Source organism: Lingula anatina, chromosome 6 (genome assembly GCF_051362555.1).
Source record: "Lingula anatina isolate TDL-2025a chromosome 6, LinAna3.0, whole genome shotgun sequence".
Taxonomy (NCBI): domain Eukaryota; kingdom Metazoa; phylum Brachiopoda; class Lingulata; order Lingulida; family Lingulidae; genus Lingula; species Lingula anatina.
The window spans coordinates 23,661,385-23,683,270 of NC_141772.1; the positions used below are offsets into that span (position 1 = coordinate 23,661,385).

At 36.9% G+C, this 21,886-nt stretch overlaps 1 protein-coding gene across 4 annotated transcripts in view; it reads right to left on the reverse strand.

Moving 5' to 3' along the window:
* Positions 1-1,927: 1,927 nt before the first annotated feature.
* LOC106156472 (dynein axonemal heavy chain 12) overlaps positions 1,928-21,886 on the reverse strand; it is a 43,975-nt gene continuing 24,016 nt past the window's right edge. Inside the window, exons 46-67 of one of the 4 annotated variants that reach the window (XM_087014760.1) lie at positions 21,452-21,834; positions 20,984-21,131; positions 20,548-20,693; positions 20,013-20,227; positions 19,305-19,319; positions 17,996-18,188; positions 17,468-17,660; positions 16,946-17,118; positions 15,274-15,414; positions 14,404-14,562; positions 14,063-14,207; positions 13,416-13,640; positions 12,908-13,087; positions 12,518-12,658; positions 12,125-12,262; positions 11,502-11,735; positions 10,353-10,538; positions 9,266-9,369; positions 8,673-8,877; positions 5,636-5,773; positions 4,544-4,635; positions 1,928-3,404 (exon numbers count right to left, since the gene is read on the reverse strand). In XM_087014760.1, coding sequence (XP_086870886.1) covers positions 3,143-3,404; positions 4,544-4,635; positions 5,636-5,773; positions 8,673-8,877; positions 9,266-9,369; positions 10,353-10,538; positions 11,502-11,735; positions 12,125-12,262; positions 12,518-12,658; positions 12,908-13,087; positions 13,416-13,640; positions 14,063-14,207; positions 14,404-14,562; positions 15,274-15,414; positions 16,946-17,118; positions 17,468-17,660; positions 17,996-18,188; positions 19,305-19,319; positions 20,013-20,227; positions 20,548-20,693; positions 20,984-21,131; positions 21,452-21,834 — 3,816 coding nt within the window. In that variant the 3' untranslated portion in view covers positions 1,928-3,142. Of the gene's footprint in view, positions 3,405-4,543; positions 4,636-5,635; positions 5,774-8,672; positions 8,878-9,265; positions 9,370-10,352; positions 10,539-11,501; positions 11,736-12,124; positions 12,263-12,517; positions 12,659-12,907; positions 13,088-13,415; positions 13,641-14,062; positions 14,208-14,403; positions 14,563-15,273; positions 15,415-15,985; positions 16,127-16,945; positions 17,119-17,467; positions 17,661-17,995; positions 18,189-19,304; positions 19,320-20,012; positions 20,228-20,547; positions 20,694-20,983; positions 21,132-21,451; positions 21,835-21,886 lie in introns of all 4 variants that reach the window. The other 3 variants (XM_087014761.1, XM_087014762.1, XM_087014763.1) reach the window with 3 other exon arrangements.

Sequence of the window (21,886 nt, forward strand, 5' to 3'; positions counted from 1 at the left end):
GAGTTTGACATTATGATTACGCATAATCTTCGTGTGAACTAGCGTGTTACTTGAACATAACAGACGAAGCAAAAGTTTCAACAAATTTAAAGTTATGTAAAAGCAGTAAAAATAGCAACGATGTGCAGAGCACCGCACTCCCTGTCGTCTCTCTCCTCCCGCACCAATGCTTGCAGGGGAAGTGTTGGAGGAAGTGAACATGGCGTATGAACTATGGAAGACTGCGCGCCGTGCCTGAACAGGAAGGAACAGAGAGAGAGAGAGAGAGAGAGAGAGAGCAAGCGAGAGGGGAGGCGGGGAGAGAGAGGGGGGAGGCAGGATTTCCGGGACTATCTGAGCTCATAAGGGACAATTAATATCGAATTCTCATGGCAAATACCCATAATGTTAGCAACTTTCTGCTCCTCTCAGTCCTTACGTTACCAGATGTTATTTTCGTGGCAATAACACGGCGAGTATTAGAGTTGCACATTTTGGACAAAAATAGTGAATAAAAAACAAAACTATTGCAAAACAACTCAAATGACGCCCGCGAAAATTGCAGTAACAACCAAAACAGGCTGAATCACTGTAGATAATGCTCCAAAGATAAACTTCAGCGTGACTCGCCATGAATAGTCCCGATTAAGACAAAATCCAAGGTATCAAATGATTGATTCTATGTAAAAACCAGGAGGTGGGAGTAAATCCCACACAGTAATGATAAATGCGGCCCCTGGATGAATTAATGAATAAAGCTACAAAGATAAATCATATTCATATTGTGCGGAGTCGTTCAATCCTGCCTGAGAAGCTGTCTGACAAAAACGTCAATATTTCGCGATTATGCCATCAACAAAACGCAATAATTAAATAGTTTTTCTGGCACAGGTCGACCTAGAATTAATTAGTAGGATAATAACACAGACATAGTCCGAAAACAATGGAGAGCACGAGGCGCCGATGTTGATGTGCCTTGTTTACAATAAATATGTATTGTGTTTTCGAAATGTGTGATTGAGTCATATGGTTATAATAGCCATGTGACACATTGAAAGAAACGTCAACGTTTCACGATTCAATTATTGACCAATAACAATTAAGCCGTCACTCCCAAACGAATAATTGAAAATGAGCGACGAAATAAGAAACTGCGTAACGATATGTAATATTAAACTTTTCAATATGTCATATTCTACTTTGAGATCAATATTTTTGATGTTTACGTCACGATGATACACCCTTGTTGCTCTTATTGGCCATTTATGGATAAAACTCCCATTTACAGAACCAGAATTGACGTCTTCGGTACAAAAAACAACGCCTCTGCCAACCAAGCCGATAATCTGTCGTCTTAAACATCAGACATGTCACCAGTCACTGACCCGTCGTGACCAGGTGACAGTCGTCACGTTGACATGGCGCGTGCTTGTTGTCAGGACTTGATCCAGTCGCGGTTATTATTTTCGTGACATTTTTTAACAACAGCAAAATTGTGTTAATACGGAAAAATTACAGGTAATATGGGTACAAATTGTGCCCATTTTCAGGATTGTAGGCTGTGTGCCTGTGTGTGTGCGTGTGTGTGTGTGTGTGTGGGGGGGGGGGGGGGGGGGGGGATCTCCCAGTCCCAGACAATCAGAAGTCTCTTGTTTTACTTTCAGTGGGCGTCTACATAAGTTCTTCTGGTGGTGCAAATGTATATACTTCCATGTATATAATACTATTCGCCTTCAACACCCCCCCCCCAAAAAAAAAAATAAGTAAATAAACAAAATAATTAAAGAAATAAAGGTGCTCATCTCAAGGGACTGCCTTGGGTCTTTTTTAAATCACGTTTCCAAAGAACATAGCGTGTGCAACAGCAGTAAACAAGTAATGGCGGCAATTTTCTTTCCACTCAATTTGTCTGATGATTAGTTCACTTATAAACAACGAAGCATGAAGGTTATTTCCATGACTTTTATTTATACACAGTGTGGTGACGATGGGGCATATCAACAGAAACTGTCGTCAGAATTCCCACTGCAACCAATATCACAGTTTAATAATTATATCACACAAAATATTCATGGAAACTAAAGGACAGATGAATAGCTCCTCTGTGACCGGTCAACCACTTGTATATTTGCAATAATTTCTGTCAAAACAATCTAAACTAGCAGTTCCTGACCTTTTAGGGATAGCAAGCATACGTACATGACAGAGGGGAAAACCCCAAGACCACAGGTTGGTTAACCAGCCGTGCAGACAATTTCCGAAATCTGGCAGTGTGCCAACTTTCATACCAAAATGTGATATTTCTGTGCAATTTTCCGCTGACTCCCTTTAAAAAATCAATAAAACCTTTTGGTGACTTTACAGAATGTTAAGCAACAAAATAAGGGAGTATAGACTAATCCCTGGAATATGAATAACTGTTCATAATTAATAAATCTGAGTGGACTCCACATTCATTTTCACTGCAGTAAGGATTAGCTGGTGGGATTATATATCAATAGGATCAATGCCTTTAGAATATAGATAACCCTCATATATAATCATTAAGATCACCAACCAAAAGATCCAGAATTACTTTATTGTGTATGTACATTTGTGTGAAAAGTGTAAAGATGTAATAAAAAATACTCCATTTTTTTACATTATTTACATGGGTGAGTTGGCATTGTAAATATATCATCTCGTAAAATGGATATTAAATTAATGTTTTAGTTAAATATTAAAGTTAAATAAAAGTACTTGGACGGAGAAAAAGTTCAATGATATTTTCAATACATGTTCACAGTGGACGGCAGATATTGGACAGATTTGCTACACTTTTACTGTCAGTAAATCTAAGATGATCATTGCCTTGTGTGAGCTGAGTGAACGGAATACTGTTGCAAAGTCAGATCTGTGTGTGTTTCTGTACATGTTAACGACACAATCTCACAAATCTGGTTTTCTGTCACACAATGTTTTTCACACAAGGAAATCTGCGTGGTGGTGTGTTAAAATCATTAAGTCAGCAATTAACCAGGACTTCCACATGTAGCCAAAATGTGTACACATAAATAATTCTTGAACACCACAAAAAAAGGACAATAATTAACAAAATCATAACAAAACTGAGTCCATTGTTAGAATCAGTAACATACAGATATATAAAAGTAAAACAATGAAATTAATCATCCAGGCCACACAACAAGGCCGTCCCTCTCTTAATCCAGTGAGCCACAGGCTTCCCAGAGTTGAGCAGAATGAACTGGACAAAGTTTGTAGAGTGACCGGTGGTGGACAGTGTCCCCTTCCTCTCGCTGGTCTTGTACACTGGGCAGTTGTAACGCTTGTCCGAGGTGTCGATGTCCGCCACTTTGGCTGGTTTCATCCATATGATGGGCAGATAGTCAAACAGTATCTTTGGATGCTGTTCTGCCAGACAATGGCTGGGAAGAAAAAGACACATTTATCTATAAGTAATGCCAATTTAGTTGATTTCTTTATATTTTTTTGTCTTTTTTTATTCCATTAAAAAGTTGACTTCTCTACCAAAACTTTTTAGCATAAGGTACTGTTCTCCAATATTTTGTGAACATCAGCTACTCCTGTTCAGAACAACACTGTAGTAATTCTCACAGGGTTGTCTGACCTTGCTTTAAACTAAACCAAATAATGATAATGGCACCATGGGGTATTCCAATTGCTTGTTTCCAATTATTCTTTATCAGTCTAGAACAATTACAGCCACCTGTGTTTCTTTTTCATGTAATAAAATAAATTTGTGCCACAACTCAGAAGCTGAAGTAGAGCCGAGGCGAAACAATGAGTAAAAATCTAAAAAAAAAAAAAAGAAGTTCATCACTGCCACAGTTTTTTCCCTCATTCCTTTGAAGAAGAGTGTAGAAATAATTTTCTTTTCTTTATACAGAACATTTGTCCAATTATGCTCTTCACCTGATGGGATTCTTGTCATCTCAAGACCATCCTTACACAGACATTCGCCTGGACATGTCAACCACTCACCTGTCTCTGTCAACATTAATATTTACCTGGACATGTCAACCACTCACCTGTCTCTGTCAACATCAACATTCACCTGGACATGTCAACCACTCACCTGTCTCTGTCAACATCAACATTCACCTGGACATGTCAACCACTCACCCGTCTCTGTCAACATCAACACTCACCTGGACATGTCAACCACTCACCTGTCTCTGTCAACATCAACATTCACCTGGACATGTCAACCACTCACCCGTCTCTGTCAACATCAACATTCACCTGGACATGTCAACCACTCACCCGTCTCTGTCAACATCAACATTCACCTGGACATGTCAACCACTCACCTGTCTCTGTCAACATCAACATTCACCTGGACATGTCAACCACTCTTGTCTCTGTCAACATCAACATTCACCTGGGCATGTCAACCACTCTTCTGTCTCTGTCAATATCAACATTCACCTGGGCATGTCAACCACTCACCTGTCTCTGTCAACATCAACATTCACCTGGACATGTCAACCACTCACCTGTCTCTGTCAACATCAACATTCACCTGGACATGTCAACCACTCACCTGTCTCTGTCATAGCGAGCGCCCTCCAGGTACAGACCTATCACGTAGGCACCGTCGTCTGGGGCTGTTTCCATATGTTCTATAGGCAGGACCTGAGCAGGGAGACGGAGAGAATAATACAATACTTAAATCATGGATATATTGTATAATGTTAAAAATATGTGTATAATTTGAATAAAAATCTTTGCAATTTCCAACCAGAGGCAAACTCCATCAAGTCTTAATGAAATCAGTGTTTTGCTGACAGGACCAAGTACAAATTAACAAGTGACAGCTTCAAAAGTGTGAATCTGAAAATTTCAATTTTCAAAAGTTTCAATTTCACAGTTTTCAAAGGTCCCAACAGGTAAATTAATAATTTCAGCTTGGTAGAGAACCTAAACAACATTTGTAAGCCAATTCAGGTATGAATGACTTGAAACCAATCTGTAATTGTTTCATAACCAGTGAATAACCTTTAACAAATTCAAATGAAAAAAAAAAAAAAAAAGAAAAACATATTGGCTGCATTATATCAAAAATAGTCTTTCAGCAGAAATTGTGTTTACAGATATACATTCTATGCCTTGCTGTAAACAAATTCATTGGTAAAAACATCACAACTCAACAAGTTCCCTCTTTCTGGGAAATGCTCTGGGGATTTTCTAAGAAAAAACTGATCAGCCAAAAGGTGAGGAGGTCTACACAAGATTGTCATGACCATCCATCTGGCATATAGACTGATGCCTGCAATGTGGCTATTATTAATTAGAGAAAAGGTCACCAGTTAAAAATGAATGCTGAAGACTTGGGATCAAATTGGCAAGTTCTAAGGAACATTTTTCTTAATTTAGATCTCTGTCACATTTCTATTCAAAGAATGTTTTGGATAGCCCCCCCCCCCCCCCCAAATTAAAAAAAAAAAAAAAATGAAAGAAATACTGGATAGTTGTATAAAGACATTTATTTAAAAATTATTAGAGATTTCAAAAAAGTGAAAATCTTATCTTTCAGTTTGATTTTTTTTACTCCAAAAATATTTCAGTGGTTTTTGTTGGTAATAAAGTGTTTGCAAACAGTCAATCAAATTATGACAAACTGATGTATTCTTACCTCAAAGTCAAAGTCCAACAAGTCAATGGGAATGGTATATTTCCTGGCATAGTTCTGTTTGACACCAGTCAAGAAAGCCTGGGTGAAGAAGAACCCAGAGATCCAGTACACGGACGGCTTACCGTTGTCATACCAAGTCTGAAATAACAGAACACAGGAGACATTGTACTTCTTCAAGATGAGATGATAAAACCACCACTCAAACGAGTGAATGTCATCATATATTTATAACTCTTTATATCTTTACTTCATCACTGAAGCTTTTGTCATACTCTTTATCACAGTCTGTCAATCCAAATAACATTTACAAATTGATCTAGAAAAATAAGCAATTTAAATAAATGGAAAGAGAAAAGTTGATATCTGGTATGAAGTGAAAAATATGACAAAAAATCAAATATTTTTTGTAGATTATTATCTTTGAGCACTTGTATGTTCATTCACAGATCCTGAAGTCAGGTACCAACAACAACTGCTTAGGTTATAGAAAGAAATGTACATAACTATTTAATATGTATATTATAATGTAGAGGCTGGATGTTAGTACATGCTGCTAGGTCACAGACTTGCAAAAAAATTGCTAGAACTGATAAAAAAATCAATTTGCTTTCACACATACACTGTTCACTCCCTGTATAATTTTATTATCACAAAAGATCACAAAGGTCCTCATCCAGACACATTTACACACAATCCAATATTTTGCACAGCTCAACACATTATCAGTGTTGACCACTTTGTCTGGTAACAAGTAAAAAAAAAGTCGTTAATGCTCTCCACATGAGGCAGTATCAAAACCTGTCCCCTGACGTGTTTTCACGGAAAAAACAGTCGCTGAACCTCAGGTAACCCGTGCATGCCAGTGCACGCTAGCGTGAGACCAGTCAGTGCGGAATCCTAATAGTGTGGGTTTTCTTAGGAAAACATCAAACGGCAGCAATTAACTTCCCTGCAGGCACGCCTCCAAATGCACAAGATTTTGCTTCTTAATCAGTAAAACAAAGAGGAGGATATCAGTGTTCAGTGGCAGTGAACATTACCTAGGAAGATGACACTAAGATCATCCTTTATCTTATCTTATTTTCCAGCATGCTATCTGGGGACACAAGAAGTGACAGTAGCAGAAAAGAGTTATCACCATGCCTGAGCTTTTGAGACTTTCTAAGCTTATTTTTTAAAGTGCTATTTTTGTTGTGCATCTACTTCCTTGTAACAAGACAACAGGGCATCAAAGGAACAAAATAATGACATGTTTAACTGTGACATTACTCCATTTCCTTTACACATTTGTGGCAAATTGTCTATTATTAGTCACAGAGAAGTGGCACCTCTGGGTTTTATAAACACATCATTTTTGTTGCCGAAAATAAGCCAAGACTCCTATTACGTTATTGAGTGGTTATTTTCCACCATGACAGGGGAGTTACGTAATGTGTGAGCTATTTCACAGACACTGCAGCCATACAACTTATAATCTGTAAGAAGACAGTCTATGTGAGGTAAAACTTCCATCAATGACGTAGGTCTAAGCATGCACAGTTTAAGTGCAAACAGCTGGAAGTTTTTTTACCTAATCAGAATTTTGAGATAAAATGCTTTTACACATAAAAAAAAATGGTTTTTCAAAAAGTTCCCAGATAATTTTGTTTTTTTCCCTTAAAATTAAAATGTTGTATATACTTCTTGCTGACCAAAACATCGACTGTCAACACTTAACCTCTCTTGATTTACAAATTTAGTCATCTTCATGGAAAGTTTTGTTTCATTAAAACCAGCTTGCTGTAAGCTTTGCTGCTTATAAAAAGACACTTAACTTCACGTAATCACTGATAACTGAATCATAATACTGATTATTGGCTATTTAGCAGGATAAATCAATGATTTTACTTATAGGACATTTCTCTGCAGGATGTACTTATTAATACATTGTTGTTCAGAGGAAGGGACAAATACACATAATCCCGAATTTCTATAATTTTGTCATACATTAACTCTGCATGTATAATCTTGAGTAAAAAAAGGGTTGCTGGTTAGTAATTAATATGAAATCAGCCAACTGGTGGGTTACAGGTGCCCTAGTTAAGATAATTCACTTTTAATTAGATCTCGCAGAAATCAAAACAGTAATTATGATTATTTCTCTTCACCTTACCTAATTGTTCACTTTTGAACAGTTACCTTATATATAAGGAAATATATACCTCTGTATATTGTGTAATGTAATAATTACATGCTATTATATCACAGTGTCATAAAAGAGCGTACACCAGAACAGGGAGACTAAACTGAACAGAATAAAATTTATATCAAAACAATAGTTATGATTAATATTATCATGTGTTTTCTGCTCATTCTGCGTACTTGTCTCCTTACACAATGTGACAAATTCCTGGGCAGAAAAGAAGATTAGATCAGCTCTGCACTAAGCCAATTGTAATCCTGATTAAACCCTGCCACGAATGCCAGGGCCCACTACCTGTGGAGTACCACCACTGGAACAATGAGACCCAACTCTGTGCCGAGTTTAAGAAGGATTATCTTAGAGCTCAGGAATTTTTTATACCAAATCAAGATAACACACTTCCTATGTTTAAAATTGATTGCCTGGATGGCATGACCATAATTAATGCAACATATTTTACACTGTTAGTATTAAAACTGATTTAAATTTTCACAGACTATGCTAACAAGCTCCTAACTGCTGTAAAAAAAAAAAGTTTCGGGAGCTACTGACATGTTAATGGTGCATAAAAAAGGCAGGGAGGGTGGGATTTTAAGACCTGAGTCATTCTATACAGCTGGTAGGATTAATAACTTGAAAGGATTTGCTTCTATTTTGCTTATTGCTGACTCAGAGACCAGCTTGAGCTACAAAACACTGTTGATTATTTTTTTTTGTTTTGCTGATGTTCTCTGAAATATGCATAAAAATAAATAAATAAATATAATTATTCTACGGCCTGTAAAAACTAAAGATATCTTCAGAAACAATCGGCAATTAGCTCTGTGCAGAACCTGGCACTATCTAATCCCTTACCTGTAAAAATTTCAGCCTTTCCAGGAAATCATTGATATAGCTTCCCAGAGGTTTTAGGGAGGGGTAGGACCTCTTCTGCCACATGGCCGGCTGTTTGCCAATGAGCAGGCTGTGGGCCAGGGCCTCCAGCTCGGCATTCATCACAACCAGTCCTTTGATGGCCTTCTGTGTGTTGATCAGACTGGTGCGGATGATGGTCAGCAACCTGGACAGAGACAAAACCGGGAGAGTGATGGAAGTTTCATAATTTTTTTTTTATTTATTGTTAATATATTTGCTTTCATTCTTTGGTTATAGAGGATAAAGAGGATCCGTATTAAACAGCAGTGTTTCTAAGCCTTATATTACAGTGGCTATACAGTGTGACAGGAATGATAGTCCACTAGGGATTGTAATCCATTTCCCTTTACCATGTACTGATACAGGTGACCTTTGCCCCACGTACTGATCCCAATACTTCCTGCCAACCCTAACCTGTACTTAAACTATGTGTTCCAAGACTACCATGCTCAGGACTACCATTCCTGTCACCCTGGCAACCCTGGCCATGACCTTGACACTACCTTGACATGACCTTGACCTAGTTAACTCACTTGTTGAATCTCTCCATCTCCTGTGTGAGGACAGTGTTCATGCTCTCGTTGTACGTTACTGGGTACTTCTTTGACGCCACTTCCAGGTCAAAATTCTTCGGAAGCTGGAATAAAAAAGAAAATGGGAAAATTATAAGACCAATTATGCCAATATGTACTTGACCACTTTATTTATATCAGATTTAAAAAGACATAAAGGTAACTAGCTGAAAATAATTGTAAAATCAATATCATGGCAATCTTTATCATCTACAGTGCAATGAGAGACAGAAACATGGCCTGCTGCTCCCCAGGGGATGGGGAAAAGTAAATAACAAGATATAATTATCTTCCCACGGGTCTCCAATATCTTATAAATACTGTAAGTCATCTGTCTGAAATATTAATTTCTGTAGTTTGATATGGTCTTTGTGCTTGCAATATATTATATATTTTATGTAACATGTACGTAAAAGGAATTGACGAAAAAGACATCAAATAATTTTGTCATAAACTATATGAAAATTGAATATGCATTTCTACTAAATACAGAATTTGCCATTCTGTGCACCAACTACAAATTTCATTCGGAATACAAACATCGAGGCATCAGTTTATGCATATTCCCAGGGGCTTATCACAATTAACAGGCTATGATTACAATAAGCTGATATATTGGTGATGGTTTTCAATCAACGCAAAGTGCAAGAAATCTTGGCAGGCAATCATGTATGTGATTTAATGAATCCAGTCTTAAATTATTGTGAATATATGAATGTATCAGGAAGTTATTACCTAATAACATTAAATGTCTGCTGTGCCTCTATTCACTGAGGTCACCACTTTCCGTGTAGCTGTTACACAATATTATACCTAATTCTACTGTCTTAATAACTTACAATTTTGATGCTGACAGTAATAACAGCAACAACATAAATCAATTTCTAATAAAGAAAACAAACAAATAAGTAAATAATACAAATAATCTTCAACACTGTCTCTTTATTTTAACAAAGACCTAATTTTTAAAAAATATTTATTCCCCTGCATCAACAGGTGCCCTATACTGCCTAACACAATGTACTAGGAACAGTGAGTGAATACATGCCTTCTTCAAGATATCTTCTGCTATGTCCGCCAGCTGTGAGTCACTCTTCCCGCCTCCGCCCCCTCCGCTACTCCCCAGGGTTAGCAGGACAGAGTCAAACATGTCCTTGGTCTCCTGGAGCTCACGCGAGATGTCCACGTTGTCGTGCATGCCAAATACTTCTGGGGACTGGCTCTGCGGCAGCGCCTGTGACGAAAGGGATAATAAATAAATTTAAAAAAAAATTGATGCAAATTGCTGCATTAGTTAAAATTTTTTTCTTGACCACAACATATTCTCATTTACTAAAAAAAAAAAAAAGGAAAATATTTTTTTTACCCAACATTATAAAGCCAAAAACATAATAATAATTATAAATCAATCAATATCTGTACAAGTTAAATTCTGCTATCATATTAGCACAAAAATATCATTAATATAAAAAAGTGTACTTGAGAATTGCCCTTAGTAGTAGTCATGCACTAGCAACTCTCATGGTAAATAAGATATCGACTTTTGCCAAACATGAGGTATAATAAGGAAATGGGAGCTTTTCCTCTGGGGAGACTTAATTGAATCTTGGTCATAAATATCTCAAAGATCTAGGGCAGACTGGAGGAGAAATGAAGCATGAAAACGAAGATAAAAAATTCAATTACATTTCTGGAGATATTTGAGATACCAGTTGCTTGATAGTCGTAAGTATGTGCTACTTTTGTTCTCCCACTGAAGGAAAATCACTTTGAGAAGGACTGAGGGATTGCATATTGTGATGATATTTTAGTATGTTGAATTGAACAAATCAAATTATTATGGTGGCTAGATGGATTCAATGGACAACAAAAGGGGCAGGTTCAGAAGACATCAGTATGAGTACACAAAATAAACTGACTCTAGAAACCTTTACATATACAGGAAAAAATATATATGATTCTTTTGACAAACAAATCAATGCATAAATCTGACATATTTCAGGTATGCTTTGTCCCCGTAAAGAACCAAAAAAATGCCTGTTGATCTACATATATGACTAACTGTCATGATTCAGAAGTGCAATCCTAAGTGAGACTTCACATGGCTAAACCCTCACTCTCCTCCCAGGGTCAGATGCAAACATTTTGTACCCAGACTACCAGTGGTCCCTGTGGACAGAGAGTTCCCATTACTTACCTTGATAAACTCCAGGTAGCTGTCATAGTCTCCTTTGGGTGGTAGGATGTAGATTCCACTGGGAGAAAACTTGTACTTGGGGTCCTCCAGAACCAGAGGGTTGTAGAAGTCAGCCAGGATGGTGTTCAGGGTTCTCCTGTCCTTGTCGTCCGTCACCCTGCCGCCGTAGTTACACTCCCCTGTCAGGTAAGAGATGGCCTCATACGGCACCTCATCATACTCATTGATGTACATCTGAAAGGATGTAACCTCGTGATGCACACACACATACAATATGCTCACATATGGGCAGATATTCAGGCAGACATGAGGATTTTAAAACCAAGTGTACAAAAAATTTTCAACTTGAGACAAACACCAGTGCCCATGTGCAGACAACTAGGTTTGGGTGTAAAATACAGCTAACAATATTGTCTTTTTAGGTCAAATTTTCCTCGGCAAAGACAGTTACCCACCTAACTCATCTATACATATTCTGTGTATTATTAAGGACATTGCTAACATGTGGTAGATCTATTTGATGTAAATAAGATATTAGACAATACAGACATTCTGACTATTGTCATGTTGCTAACTCTGCAAAGACACCTGCGTGTCACACGGCTGCTGTGACTGTGACGTACCTGTAGCTGTCTCACAGATATCCTGAGGTCAGACTCGTTGAAGCCATAGGCAATGTTCCACCCCAGGGGACCAAACTTCCTCCTCTCCTGGACCAGGGCGTGGAAGAAACACAGCCCATATAGCAGCTTCTCAAAGGTCTGGAAAAAATGGAAAGAATGCATGTGAAAAGAATGTCAAATTTCATGAAGGAATATTGGTTGAAAAGTAATTCTTAAAAGTCATTTAATTGACTGCCTTAAATATTTCTTAAATATAGACATTTCTGTTAATCTGTGCCATATATGGCATCAGTTAGATTAATCATAAGGCTAGATAGGACCTTCATGTTCATATAACAAAAAATCCATAACTATATCATTTTTTTCATTTGCTTTAATTCCCATTCAACTTACAGATTCCTTCCCTGGACAGCCGCTGAAGAACTCAGGGTCAGAGATGGGATCGTTGAGGTAGGACTGCAGCAGGTTCTGTCTCAGTCCTGTAGGGGGCTCATTGGTCATCTTGACGCCATTTTGTAATACTGTCACAGGGAACTGGAAGACAGGTAAGAAAATATAGTCACAGGGAACTGGAAGACAGCTGAAAAATGTCTTTACAGAGAAAAATATGTTTTGTACCTTTTATCAATATCCATTACCAAGGAAATAAAAGAAATTGAAAAAAAATATATATATATATAAAGTCACAGGAAACAGATTAAAAAAAATGTCTTCACAGGTAAAGAAATGTTTGAATGTCTTTTTTTTTAGATACCAAGCACCAAGCACAGTGTGTATACCCACCTTGGCAGAGGGATAACTGGTCAGCCAGAGGCGGAAGTCAGGACTGGTGTTCTCCGGAACCAGTTCCTCACAAATCTTCTCCAGTTGCGTCATCCAGGACACCGCCAGATGGCAGTTCTGCAGCAAGACCCAGCAGCCGTCTGCCTTGGCTCGCTCTATCATCCTGGCAGCTATGGGTCCCTGAAGTTACAGATCAATGCATTTACAGGTTTGTAAACACTGTCATGATTTTTGATAAAAGAACTGGAGTTCAAATGTCAAATGGGAACAATACTTCATCAGTTTCACATGGGCATCAAACCAATACTTTGTTCATATGCCTCCTTTTTTCGTTAAAAATGAAAAATGCCCTTTGCAAAAAAAATCTCAAACCTTTTTTTATCAGTTTTATCCATTCATGTTCAATTTCTGTGAATAGTTACTAGTATAGTATGAAAGTAAAAGTGTCAAATGAATTAGAAAAAGATATTTAAAAAAATATTGACAAAATTTTTCTTCTCGGTCTCACCTGTCCCTGGCCCAGAGAGATGGAATCCAGTTTATTTCCTCCAAAACCTTTGTCCTCGGCAAACTTCAGCAAGGCCATGGTGGGATCTGCACCAGGCGACAGCACAAAGATCAGTGGCGCACATGAATTGGAATCTTGGTAACTCTTAGCCAGGTTGAAAGGAGGTGGCTCAACGAATTTGGGACCAAGTTTTTCTATCACAAATTTGGTCACGGCAGGTACAATCTGAAGAAGAGACATGAATGGATTTATGTGGTTGAGATGCAAGAAATCTCAACTAACACAATGGCCTGCTCACATATCTAGCATGAGGAGTGTGCATGATTGTGATGCCTATAACTGGACAACTACCACATTATTACATTCCTTTACATCATATTATGATCTAACACATTGCTGATACCATCATGGAAATAAGAATATACAATATTAAAAATAAAAGAAGCCAGATGACAAAACAATTGTAATGAATAAAATAATATAAATCTAAAATATAACAATTCAAAAGTGTGTAAATAATAAAGTTCATCTCCCATCATAGATACTTATAAGAGTTACCTTCTTAACAAAATAACATGGAAACTTGCTGTATGCATTTGTTTTATGGCATATATCAAAAGAAATGAAAATAAAAACATCATACTAACCTTATCTGGCCTGATACACCTGAGGACCATCATCCTCTGGAACTCTGTCAGTTTGGACTGCCAGGGTTCAGGGAGTGGAGTGTTGTGGGGTTCCTTGCTCTCATAGTACTTCCGCCAGTCTTCTATAGCCCCCGTGAAACTCTCCCTGAAAACAAGAGTGAAATACACATAATTGTTGTATGTCTTCATGTTTTATTGTATTTCTAATAGCACTTCAACCATTACATAATATTCATGAAATAATTACAGTATAGGACTAAAAGCTTGAAATTTTAATCAATTTGAAACCCAAAACCTTCCAACTTTTGCCACCATTAACAAAATACTGTTACAGGACTTACCTGAATCCCTTGAAGGAGGGAAGGTCACAGAGACGACATAACTCATCCCAGGATTTATCAGACAGCCATGACTTGTCAGGGTTCTGTAGTTTGTTCTCCAAGCCAACACCTCCAGTAAGGAGGAACATGAACTCATCATAGTCAAGGTCATTCTTGGCTCTAAATATAGAAATAAGGTCAATAGGTCAAGGTCTAGGTCAAAAGTTCAAGGTCTTCACATCAATCTGGCTCATTTTTATTGACATCTATTTGAACCTTTTGTTTTTGGTCATTTTAGATATTATTTTCCACTTGAAATATAAATTTAACAAAAATTAATCTAACAAAATCAGTACATTTTTTTTGTACAATTTCATTGTTTGAATATTTTAATTTTGTGATGAAAAGTAATGAAATAAAATACAGATTGTCTTAAAAGGTTCTTAAAAATGTTAGGTTAAAAACACACAATGTAAAGAAAACACATAAATATCAAACATATAATTTTATGAATGTTACATGAGACAAACTGCTGTACTAAAAATATGATTATTTAATGATTACGAACCCACACACAATTAGAAATTGTTAAGAATTAGGTAAATAAACACTACTTGCAAATGTTTCCACTTTGAATAAAATTGACAAAATGCATAAATTTTAAATTGACATTAAAACAAGTAAAGTCCACCACTCTCATTTGTTTAGTATGCTACGGTAATTAAGATGAATGTAGCCAGGGTTAGTATATGAAGCAAAGGCAAGCCTAGTTAAGAAGTTAAAAAGTCATCACATCAGTGTGGTTTATGATTAGTATAGCGCACTACACTACAAATCAATGATACATATCAACTTCAAATCAAAATTTCTTTCAATTTTTTCAGTACTTACAACAGCATATTGGAACAGAGAATGAAAGAGAAAAGGAGCTTGTCCTTTTCAAAGAGAGATCTACAGACGTTGGTATACAGATTCAATGTGAAGTGTTCTGACAAGTAACGCAGGCGTTTCTCCAGGATCTTGGATTTGTTGCTGAAATTGACCAATAGGAATCAAGGTTTTATTCTATGCGAGTAGCCTTCTATAGAAACCCTGGAAGTTTCTATGTCCCTGGTGGTGGGAAAACACACCTCAATGTCAATCTCATTCAGAAGCATCAATGCTGGCGAAGAATGGATTTCAGATTTGACTGCAGATTTGGGACAAAGCATGCTAGCTAGTGAAAATGATTGCCACACATAATATTTCCTTAGTTCAAAAAGCACTGAAAATAAGAATGCAGGCTTGGGGAATTGTATTAAAGCAGGCATGCTGGGTAGGGAGGGTTTCTACTGTAACCCCTAAACTAATATCTGCTGATCTAGACTCTCAATTCTACGGAAGTGGGGAACAAACTGTAAGGAAGAATGCTTATATATACATTCCAATTTGCCATTCTGGTAATTTCTATACATACGCAAGCACTGAAAGTAAAAAATGCAGATTTGGATGCCATTTTGAAGGATGCATGCTGGGTAGCTAGGGATGAAATCAAATTCTAGCAGCTACATGTATGCTCCATCCATCTACTTCCTCCTCTTCACATCTCATTCTGAGTACTTACAATTCCAAATTAGCACACATATAAAATGAGAAGACCAGCTTGTCTTTTGCAAACAAGGATCGGCACACATTGGCGTACAAGTTGTACTCAAAGTGGTTTCTGAGATAGCGTATGCGCTTTTCTAAGATCTTCGATTTATTGCTGAAATAAATAGCATATGATGAAGCCAGCCACTGCAAAATGCACAGCTATTATTCCACTCTTGTATAATATTTTGACTGTAAATTCCTCACAAAATTGCTGAAAAGGTTAATTAATTATTTAAAAAATATCCTTTTCATCTTATACACAGCTTTCCGTTATTTTTCCAATGACTGATAGAAAAAACGATACACAAATATTGCATACCAGCTAGTTCTACAAAATAAAGAGGGAAGTGCCCCAAAAATTGTTTGAAAATATTACATACATTTACTTTTCTTATAAATATTCTAGAAATCAGCTACTTGCAAATATTCATGCAAAATACAACACAAGATCTAACTGACATTTGGGCCTCCATGTCATTTTCTCTAGCTATTTCAATCAAGACAAACCAGCTTGAAATACTAGACAATGGCAGATGAGACATGAAAATTACTTTCATCTGATAAGAAACAGATGAATTATAACTGGAACAAGAGAATGGTAACATTTCACACCTTTTAGTAATATGAAATACATGCTTATGACAAAAAAAAAAAAATAATAATAAATAAATAAGATAATACGTTTCATAATATACTGAAAATTACTTAAAAATCTGTTTTTTTACATTCTTCTTAAATGTATCTACTCTTTAAAGCAGAAATTATTCAGAGCTTAATATCAAGTTTAACTCACATCCTAACTCTACATTTATGTATTCGTCTAAATGGATGTCTATTTAAAGCAGAACAATTTTAAAAACCTCCTAACAATTTATAAATTCGCAAGTAAAAAGTAACATCTGATATCAGTACCAGGCCACGCCCCTCTCACCTGTCCTGTATGGAGTTAATGTAGAGGTTAACAAACCACATCAGTGAGTACTGGTACATGGGGTCTATGTTGGGCAGATCAGCAATGGAGAAGAACAGGTTGGCAGAGTGTTTGGCGATGGGCTGGTAGCCCACACGAGACGCCTCGATTTTCTTCTCTGTTTCCTCTGCGATCTGGATATCAATGTATGGTATTGTTATGTAATGTAGAAATCATGTTCAAATTGGTTTAAATTGAAAAAAAAAAAAAAAAAACATATACCATATGATATAATTTAAGCACTTGGTCTCATAAAACATAAAAAAAAAATAATAATAAAACAAAGACATAAATATTAGTGACAAAAATATTTGTGACCATTAGAAAATGGTAAAAGTTCTCTCTCTCTCTCTCCCACAGATGGCAGTGTCCACATCAACTTACAAAACTTTTTCTAGTAGCTAAACAGTAATTCATTCTGGATTTAAAATATCATTTTTCTTTTGTGAAAAAAACATACAACATTTCGCAAAATATTCCTACCTTTTGCTTCTTAGAGATCTCATCTGAAAGAATCTTGGAGGAGTCTAAGATCTGAATGGCGGACTCGTCTTCCAGAATGTTGCCCTCAGAGGCTGACAGAGTGTGTAGAATCTTGTCCTCTACCTCCTTCAGCTGACGGTTGTTGGCAGCGCTGGTCTTGATCAAACTCTGCCTTTCTTCCTCCAACTCTGGCCTAGATGAATGGAAAGATCAGACATTTTTATAAGTACAGAAGACTACAGTATGCACGGTCAAAATCTGTCGGTATATCTTGACAGCCAATCAGACAATAGGAATGCCAATTGCAAAATATCCACTCAATTGCACAATTATCCAAAAGTTGCCTTGGCAACAAAATTGATTGCAATCAACTTTGTTGTCAAGGCAAATGGTCCCAAAAATAACTTGAATAAAATTATATTACAGTTCGTTTCAATGTATGTACATTTACAGAAGTCTGAAACAATAGTAGAATGATTTTTTAAAAATCTTCGGCTAAACAGCATATGGTGTGGAATGGCCTTTTACCTTTCTTTGGCGACCACGATACCCAGCAGCTGATCTTCCAGCCCCTCTGGGGTGATCATGAAGTTGAGCAGCGACACCTTGGTGGCGACCTCTGGCAGATAATGGGGGTTACGCAGCTTGGTTGTGATGTAGAAGCGGAAGTCCTTGCTGTACTCTATCACATTCTCACCAAGACGGATCATGTCAACGCCACCTACAGGGAAATACATATACCATGTTTTAATTATGACTTCAGATGCAGTCTTTATCATTTTTATTTACTGTCTGTCATCATGTAAAATTATTGTATATCATAACATCTATTCATAATTGCTTAACAAATAATATCAAATAATCCCAATTATTCAACATGATGAAAAATATAATAAACAGTACTGAAAAAATCTCAAAAGGAGGCTGAACCTTATGGATTTCTATAAATTGATGACAACTTGCTTGATCTCTCTTTTTATAGATACATTAATTAAATTCCAACCCCTTTTAAGTAATCTTAAAAAGTCTGCCCACAAAACATCATGTAAAGAAATGTAGCCTTTGCATTAAAAAATGCCATGTCATTTTATGTTCATATAGAATGTACTAAATTTAAATTCAGGTGAGCCCTGTATATTAAGCAGTTTTATACCAGCCCGAGAGACAGTGGAGAGATATAGCCTCATTCTATATCTAGGGACAGTTTTATATTCAGTTACTTTTAATTAAGGTATCTTATAATTCCAACAAGAAATTAATCTTTGTCTAATTGGAAATTTCACAAGTCAGGAAGATAAATTATATAAAATTGTGAAACTACGCCCACTTCTAACTATGAAGCATTTCTAGCTATTTCGTGCATTTAAGAATATTGCAATAAATGATGCAAAATCTTACTACATATATTTTAAGATATAATCAATTTCTATTGCAACTAGTTTTTGCCATTTCATCTTAAACTAATATGTATAAATCATCACTGGATATGTTGTATTTCTGATAAAGTTCAGGAGACATTATATTTCAAATATGAGCTAGGCAGGTTCAGTTTTTGAGGGAAAAACTTTTCGGATTCATGCAAAGGAAGTTTGGATACCAAAGAACCACAAAGTAGTTGTGTCAGTGAAATATAGAAAATTAAAATCATGCAGAAGTATTAAGTATGGGGACCAAGAACATCATGCAGGATTAGTAGATATGAGAATTTTAAGAGATAAGAGATTTATACAGGTAAAACAGACCCAAGTTGTAGATAGGATAATTGTAATGACCATAAGAAGTATAACCCCTCCACCTAGATGATAAAGTACATGTATGGGTGAGCCATTATACTTACTAATGCCACCAAGAACTTTAAAACAAGAACATTTGCAGTGAGGTGATAATATCACGTGCAGCTATTAAAATACATACAACAGAAAACACTGAGTAATTGGATAAAACAATGTGCAGAGACGACTGAGAGCAAAGTTCAAAATTGTCAACGTTCAAATCGTAGACAAGTCACTTGTTTGAAATAAAAATCTGTGATTCATACAGCAATATGAAAGAACAAACAAACAAACATGTAAGTCTAGAATGCAAACAGATAAGCATGCAGTTTAACAAACAAGTGGTTAGTATCAAAAGCTTAAATGCCAATGGTTAATTGGCATATACAAGCATGCATGTTGCAAAGCTTAATGACATTCACTCCAAGAACTTAGTTTAGTTAAACTAAATAAAAGACACTTGCAACTTATACATGTATTGCTGAACTCACAATAGAGAAATTTTGATAAAATTCAACAGACTGGCTGTCTTTGGTGAAATTTAATCCTTTAATGCCAATAAACAATGAATTGATGAAAAGACATATAATCCTTATTGAGCCAAAAATATAAATAAATAAATAAATGAAGTTTTGAAACTCTATGCAAAAAAGAATGTGCAGTATGAGTCCATGTTGAAGATGCATTCAACATAAAACAGGTCTAAACATAAGGACTAGTGCACTTCAAGCTGTTGTTAACGCCTTAACAGACTCTGTACTCTCTCTCCATACCTTGTTTAAAGGTCTGCTTCAGCAGCAGAGGCTCCAGCGACGGGTCCAGCTCCTCTCCGACATTCTCCAGTAGAAGAGGGTATCCGAACTGGATGCTGTTCTCCAGGTTACGGATGTAGTCGGAGTCCGTCAGCTTGATGACGCCAAGGTGGTTGTCCTTCTCACTGTTCTTGATCCATTTGTTGGCCTGGCCCTGGGGGTCTATCATCAGGGGCCTGGGGTAAAGGGGGGGTGAGTTAAAAACCACTGATAATATATGGATGAATCAATAAGTTCAACATTCAACGTATATATTGCACTGGCACCACTAAATTACCTTGGGATGATAGCACACATAAATAATCATGCTTTCAATACCTTTAATAATCTTCCAAAATCACTACTAAATTTTATTTTTAAAACAAATGTCACACAGCATTAAAGAATTAGTTAACTGTATCATAATACTCTTTAAATGCAACAATATATTTTTAATCATTTTCTAATTATCACAACTTTTTATCATTATACAGTGAAGTATATATGTGTCTCTCACCATCTCCGGGAGTTGGCCACAATAACACCGTTATCAATGGAGAAGCTGTCCTTGGGGAGACCCGCGATGTTCCACGCCTGAATTTTGATTGGTTCACCAAGAATCTTGGTCAGGGAGAACTCCTGGGTGCATGGAATCTTCTTCTCCTGCAGACAAAATTGAAGTGAAACCTTCAGTGTCTGATGGAGTATTGCCACTGGTGAATCTTTGTTTAAGTTACCACAGAACAGATTTAAAAAAGGTAATTACAACAGATATTGCCAATTAAAATACCCTTTTGGTCAATAACTGGAATAATTAAGACTGAAATAATAAAGATCAATCTCAGTCAACAAAATTATATTTTTAGCTTCCTGTAGACCAACTGTCAACCCAATCAACATATCATCAGTCTTTATCTTTTATTAAATTTCATATCTAAGGGTAGGACACTTACTGTGCAAGTCTTGACCCACAATGCAGTTTGTCTGTCCCTGAAGGCAGACGTGAATGGTCCAAGATAAGCCACAACCCCGGCTGATATCAGCACATCACCAGCCAGGTTGTCGTAGATGTTCTGGAGGTTGGCAGCAGCTTGGGTCCATCTGGAACACATGGGAGGTTATTTGTTAAATACAGTCTCAATATCTACTAAAAAAAAACAAACACATTATGTCTTTCCAGGTTGTTTCATCATTGTTTCATCAAGTTTATGAAAATTTTACACTGAAAGCTGAATTAATATATACATACACTTTCTGAAGTTATATTTGGGCTTCTTACATCTGCTAAGACATGATTACATCATCATGGTCATAGTAATCACCTTGTAAGCCCCCAAATAAAAATCTTGAAATTGTGTATATACTTATTGTAAAACAAAGATTTATGCAACGGTTACACGTTTTTTAATTGCCACACCCACCTGTCCTTTTCGCCTCCTAATCCACCAATCAGCTTCTTGGCGCGCACCAGCTTCTTCCCACACAGGTCCACCTCAAACTCCAGCTTTGCCTTCTTGTCTGTCATCTCCTGGAAGCTCTTGTTAAGGTTCGCCAACCGATCCTGGACCGCCTTCAGCTCTGCCCGCTTGGTGTTCAAGATACCCATGGTGGTGGCCAATTCAGACTCTGCCTCGGCCAGTTTGGCTTTCTTGGGGGCCACCACTTTGGCCACGCGGTCGTAGATCTCCAGAGCCAGGATCCACTTGCAGAGACCCTCGGCAGCCGAGGAGGCCTTGGCAACTTTGACGGGGTCAAACTCGGGGTTGGTGCAGTATTCTTTTCTGATTTTGGTCATAACAGCAACCTTAAAACAGAAAATGCTTCATGCTACAGCTGAAGTTTTAAGGTATAATACT